We start from the raw sequence: 6,987 nt of genomic DNA, 5'->3' as shown, positions 1-6,987 counted from the left end.
GAGTGAGCACCACCCTGAGACAGTATCAGGCTCCCTGGCAGATGGACGAGAGTGAAAGGCAGACAGATCAATTCAGCCAGTCTGAATGCTCTACTCCTGAAATCTCTTATATAAAGATTGATTTACCTGGTAAATGGAGGGGGAGGAGGAGGAGGAGGAATAGGAGGAGTAGAGGTCTCTGTCTTGATCCGTATTTCTTCAGGTGGTTGCACTGTGTACATTACACTGTGGATGAATGAAAAACATTTAGCTTCATTACAATTTTCATGAACATCTTTTAGTAAATGTAATGTTTTCATCTTTATTGGACTAATACATAAATCTGGGCATCAATTACTTTGCACAGAATATAAAAATATTTCCAGATCGGAAAACCTCAATTCGTGTCCAGTAAATACTCATTTACCAGTTGTGCAAATATGCCTGTTTTATTAGTGTTTATTCTTCCCCCCGATTGAAAATAACTTCACCAGCTCCCACGTCGTGTTAGACTTGGCATTCTACGGCCTTTCTGTGTGCCAATGTGACACAAGGGGCAGCAGTGCCGTGTTTGCTATGAGCAGAATGCTTTTCAGGCACAACCAACACAGCATGATACATTAAACAACTTGTTTCAAAATATGAACAAAGAAGCAGTGAGAGGTTATCAGGAGCTATATATTTGGTACTTCACAGGTATATAGCAGATTAAAATAAATAAATCTACTAGATCTGACATGATCTCCCAGCAGCAAACCCATGCTGCCTTACATCTTGTGTGTTTCTAAGCAGGTAGTTCTTTATTTTCTCCATAAATGTTGCTATTCCTGACTTGAGACTGTATATGGCTATTATATTCTTCCTAACAGTCTTTTGTTTTTTTGTGAAGAGCAACTAAATTTGCCATTCTCCAATCACCTGCAGCTATACCTTCAGCAGTGATTGGTAAAGGATTTGGTTAGTTCACGGCAAGCACTAATCCAAGTTATTTTATTACTTCTGAAGTGATACAGTTTGAACATTACTTCCTTACTTTACACTTTGAGGCCTCAAGCAGCATATCTCCTGTATTACAGCTTCTTACTGGTTTCCCCGCTAGTATAGATCACCAGAGTATTTTTTTAAATACAACCACCACTCTCCTTCCCTGGCAACACAAGTTCTGCATCGCTGAGGACGTCACATCTCTAGGCCTGACCCATGAGAACATCTCTCCTCTGCCATCTTGCCACTCATCCTACCTGACTGACACTTCAGTGGAACAAAACTAGTATATATTTGGTGAAATAAAATACTGCAGGATAGAAAAATACAATATAACTGTCAATTGTAAATATAAAAGGTTTTCCAGAAAATGTTAACAGATTTAGAACAGCAACCATGGCCTCACGACCAGTTTTCGAGGTGGTAGATAAATATACATATGGGTATAATCTGGACCATCTGATGGGTTAGGATTCCTATGTTTGTAAGAAATGTCCAGCAACATTGCAATACTTATTGTAAAGCAGCAGGGGGTGTACCAAGTCTGCACCACTGCTGACGAGTCCCTGGACACATCATTATAAGGAATGTAGCACAGGGGGATGGTATTTTTTACCAATAGTAGAGGCACAAATTTTGTATCTTATTGACTGGTTTTCTCGGTTTAGATCTTTATTCATGGCTTCACGGTTGTTCACCGATATTATTTGTTCTATTCCTTTCTCCTTATAAATTAAATTTAAAAAAACAAAAACAACAAAAAATCCCACTATTTAGTAGACTAGACAAATGTTCATATAATGGACCAGATTTATCAATGAGTGATATTCTTGAAATCACTTAGCTCCTACCTGCCATGTGTTTGAAAAACGACAGTAAGGAGCGGATTGGTAGGAGCAACATTTAAGATTAGTAACGAGTGATAACAAGAATATCACTCGTTGATAAATCTAGGCCTATTTAAGGCCGATGATAAAAAAAAAAAAAAAAAAAAAAAATAAGAGTTATGGTAGACTTCCCTTTGTTAACTCTCTTTCTTCGAGGTCCATAGGGATACCATGGTGAAATGTGGTTGGAGTGATCCAGGCACCAAACTAGGGGTGAGAGGACTCGGTTCTACTCGGTTCCGTTCGGATTTAAAAACCGAATCTTATTGGCTATCCAAAACTCGTGACAGCTGATACCCAATAAGATTCGGTTTTTAAATCCGAACGGAACAGAGTAGAACCAAATCCGCTCACCCCTACACCAAACAGTTAAGATTTCAGCTCCCAGGATGCCTCGGTCCTCCTCCACATATACACCACCCCTGGCCACAAGCAGTTTTGTAAAGAAGCCCAAGGCAGGAGAAGGAAAGAGGAGCAGGAAGGACAATGTACACCAGAAACTCTCTCATAGAAGATGAGGGAATCCGTGACAGAGAGAAAAATTACCCAATGAAGCCAGGTGCGTCAGGGTGGGTGCCCTGTGAACCTCGAAACAAAAAAGTTAATAGATGAGTCTACCATAATGCCTATTTTCCTATTCAGGGTCCATAGGGGGGTCCACAAGGATACCATGGGAATGTCCTAAAGCAGTTCCCTTAAGGGTGGGGACGCTTCTGAGCAGAAAGGAGAATCCGCTGCCCAAAGGAAGTATCCTGAGAGGCATAGGTGTTAAAGGCATAGAACCTAAGACACCTAAGAAAGGTGTGGACAGAAGACCAAGTGGCCGCCTTCCACAATTGTTCAGCAGAGGCACCACGTTGAAAACGCCCACGATGGTCCCACAGACACAGTAGAATGTGCCGTCACTGTGTTTGGAACAGGGAGATCAGCCTGCGTGTAAAGCCTGAGAGATAGTCATGTGCAGCCATTGAGCCAGAGTTTGTTTGTTTGCTGGCCAGCCTCGTTTGTGAAACCCATACAACACAAAAAGAGCATCTGATTTTCTAAAAGAGTTTGTACGATCCACATAGATACGGAGAGCACGAACCACATCCAGGAAGGTTTCATCTACAGAAAGGTCTGAAGACTGGAACCACAAAGTCTTCATTTACATGAAAACTGGATACAGGTGGAGTCTCCCATATCCAAAATGCTTGGGGCTAGGGGTATTTGGAATATTTGCATACGGTAATGAAATATCTTGGAAATGGGACCCAAATCTAAACAAAGAATGGATTTAAGTATTATATACACACAGCCTGAAGGTAATTTATACAATATTTTCAATAATTTCGTGGCTCATACAAAGTTTGTGTACATACATGAAATTCATTTATGTTTCATATACACCTTATACACAAAGCCTGAAAGTAATTTTAATTAATATTTTTAATTTTTGTGCCTTAAACAAAGTTTGTGTACATTAAACCATCAAAAGGTTTCACTATCTCAGTGATGCTAAAAAAAAAAAATATGTATTTCGGAATATTGGATGGGAGACTCAACCTGTATTACCTTAGGAAGGTAACCCGCCCGTGTATGGAGGACAGCTCTATCCTGGTGAAAAATCAAAAATGGAGAGCGACAAGAGAATGCTGCCAAATCGGAGACTCTGAGGGCAGAGGAGATAGCGAGGGGAAAAAGTGCTATCGCTGTCCAGAGGTTCAAATGGGGGAGCCTGTAGCCCCAGGAGAACCAAAAGACAAGTCCCACGGTGCCAATGGGACAAAGGGTGACTGAACTCGGAGAACACCCTTAAAAAAAAAAAAAAAAGTTCTAACATACGTCAGAGAAGCGATCCTTCACTGGAACCAAACTGACAGCGCAGAAACCTGTACTCTCAGGGTGGCCAGGCGGAGGCTGAGGTCTAACCCACGGTATGTTCTCAGCGCTTACTTCAGACAATTCTTTAGGCTCTAATAAAATTGTATATTCTTATATTGATAGGTAAAAAATACAGTATACACTTTCAGGTCAAGAAATATTCTTTATTTATGTAAAACAGTGTAGCGAAAAAAGGCTGTAATAAATTAATGCAATTATTCCTAATACCGGTATACTTAACTCACAATAGACAAAACAACATACATCTGTACGGACCAAGTCTTTAAAGGTGAAAAATAATCTACTATATAAAAGTGAAAATGTAGTCCTTCTGTCTTTCTATACAAATCCACAGTTTACAAGCCAAGATCGTGAAAGTTTACATACGAGCGTATTAAAACACGGTGGAGGCAACTCAAAAAAAAAAAATTTGAAATCGAAATGAATTACTGTCAATTTTTAATTAATTAAAAAACACAATTTTTCCATAGCATTCGCCCTCTACAAGTCAGGTCCGGAATTAGAAAAGGATTTAGCTTATCTACTATTTTTTCTTTTCTAACTTCTTCTCTACTATATAAAAGTGACAATTTGTCCTTCTGTCTTTCTATACAAATCCACAGATTACAAGCGAAGATCGTTTTTACATACGAGCGTATTAAAACACGGCGGATGAAACAAAAAAAAATAATAATTTAAAAATCAAAATTACTTACCTGTTCAATCTTAATTAAACACCACAATTTTTGCTGTAAACTCATTGTGGGGCCTCACGGCATATGGGTAGGGCCCCTGAGCAAGCGTTTTGCGTTCTCATGTTTTATCATGATCTTAATGTTTATTATCGAAGAGAGCTTTAGCAGGCTTTGCCAGCATTCTCAGCTTTCTGACTATACCGAATTACACAACAACATTGACTTCTTTCTTCGAACTGTGTCAAAATGATGATTTTGCAAGGACCCTACTGTACTATTAGCTGCCAAAATATTACACATGGAATGCTTCTCGAAAAGTTTTTATGCACAGAAAACAGGGAGTCGCTGTAGATGGTCATCCTGGTATCAGAGCAACAGAAGCTCTTGGCCGTGTTTACACTGTACTTCCGGCAAATTTTTAATGCTTCTATCTCCGAAGTTTGCTTTACACCGTTACAGGTCCTACTTCCTTCGAAGACCTTAGGATTGTTGATGGAGAAGTTTGTCACACTCTTCGTGAGGCCTGCCTAAGGAGAGGTCTGTTGGAGGATGATGTGTAAACAAACATTCTTAAAATCCCGGGCAACTCTGGGTACTCCAGCTAGTAATAATAAATAAAAATCTGTAGAACACTGGAGTCAATGTCTGGAATATGTTTACTTCCAATGAACCAAAAGTATTTATAAAAGGCAATATCCTGCATGAATCAAAATCCACAAAGTGCTTGCTTCCAATATGTAAGTGCAGGTATGCGTCTCTGGCGTACTCACCCCGTGGGTTTGGCTCTATGGTGGCGGGTCCTGGTTAGGAGGTGCTCTCCCCGATAATCCTCCCGCTGGCCGTCTTGTTCTGTGTCCCGTTCAGGCTGGGGTGATGGGTAGCATGTTCCCATGTCTGCCGGCAGACTCAACCACGCTAAGTTTCAACAGCGTGTGATCGGCTGTTCCACAATCAACTAGTTTTGCCTTGCAGGCTTCTTCAGCATAGTGCAGATACTCGATTTCCTCTCCTCATTCCCTTTTAAGCCCGGCGGCTCGCACAATATCACTTGCAATTGGAATCAGACTCACTTTGATGTACTTAGTCCCCAAGTTATCCTAAGGTTATTATGTTTATATGAAAGCCTTTAGATCCCAGATGGTATACCTCGTAGGTCCTCCTAACACATAACATATGAAGGATCTAGCGGATTTGTGCCACTAATTAATAAATTCTTAATTAATAATTAACATGGTCTAAATCTAAATAGCTAATAGTGAATAAATATTAAAAAGTATCCCTTCTAGGGGAGGTTTAAGGAGAAAATATATATATATATAAATCACAGGAGCTCTGAACTCACTCACCATAATAACAATAATAATAATAATAATACTAAACATAATAAACAGTGGGGTTTTGGTTCATGAATTGATCAATGCATTTAAGCTTGCAGACCCCGTCACGGGACCCCACTTTACTGCAAGTCCCTACTCTATTGCTCAGAATTATAACATGGTAATAGCCATCACATTAGTGTTAAACTCAGGATATCCTACACAGCAACTTTGCTTTTAAACGTGAGACAGTTACCAAGCACACCTGTTGCAAAGCACCTAGGAAAACAGCTGACACAAGTTAGACTAAACAAGTTAAAAGGGGTGCATGAGAAAATGTGATCACAAAAATGATTAGTGCTTTTTGTTTATTTTGATTCATTTTTATAGTTGCTGTGAGCTTTACACCTTGATAGCATATCCTGAGTTTAACACTAATGTGATGGCTATGTCCATGTTATAATTCTGAGCAATAGAGTAGGGACTTGCAGTAAAGTGGGGTCCCGTGACGGGGGCTGCAAGCTTAAATGCATTGATCAATTCATGAACCAAAACCGAACAGTTTATTGTTATGTTGAGTGCAGAGCCCCTGTGATTTATATTTAAACAATGTGGTCACATACCATGTCGCACCCCAAATCTAGGAATGGTGAGTGCCGTGGATTAGTGTTTTTTGTATTTTTATATATATAGCAGTGTTCCTAATTTATCATATGGGCAATAGAATAATAAAAATTTAATAAAAATGATTAAAATTCATATTACTACTACTGGAAGGAAAAATTACACAAATGGGTATCTTCTACAAAATGTTATATAGCTTCCCAGAGGACAAATTCTCATATTAATTTCTTAAAAAAAGATGTAGTTTGTAGACTATATTCAGGCCATTCGGTGATAATAATAAATGACCTTCGCCTCTTCCCTCAGTAGAGTGTCGTTCAGATTTCCTCCTCTCCATGGAATCTCCATCTTCTTAATGCCTACAAATTGGATCAGGGATGGGTCACTATTATGCATAGATTTAAAATGTGCCAGTATACTGTGGTCCTCCTTCCCGTTCTTAATATTACACAAGTGTTCATTAATACGGGTACTCAGTTTTCTCACAGTTTTTCCAATATACTGGAAAGAGGTACGCCAGCTTCAAGTTTCACCTCACTCACCAGGAGTTGAAAGACTCCAGGGTGGAGAGCCCACTCTCCGGCGTGTATGTCCTGACGACTTAGGAAGTCCGCCTTCCAGTTGAGGACTCCCGGGATG

General features: G+C 39.6%; 1 protein-coding gene across 3 annotated transcripts in view; it reads right to left on the bottom strand.

The window, feature by feature from the left end:
- TARBP2 (TARBP2 subunit of RISC loading complex) overlaps nt 1–6,987 on the bottom strand; it is a 58,619-nt gene that overhangs the window by 35,939 nt on the left and 15,693 nt on the right. For all 3 annotated transcript variants that reach the window (XM_088469174.1, XM_088469175.1, XM_088469176.1), the window contains exon 4: nt 127–225. In XM_088469174.1, the coding sequence (XP_088325300.1) occupies nt 127–225 (99 nt within the window). The remainder of the gene's footprint in view (nt 1–126; nt 226–6,987) is intronic.

This window comes from Taudactylus pleione, unplaced genomic scaffold (genome assembly GCF_031769625.1).
Source record: "Taudactylus pleione unplaced genomic scaffold, aTauple2 ptg000089l, whole genome shotgun sequence".
In the NCBI taxonomy this organism is placed as follows: domain Eukaryota; kingdom Metazoa; phylum Chordata; class Amphibia; order Anura; family Myobatrachidae; genus Taudactylus; species Taudactylus pleione.
Note: the sequence above shows the minus strand (reverse complement) of the source record. Positions and strands in the feature narration are given on the sequence as shown.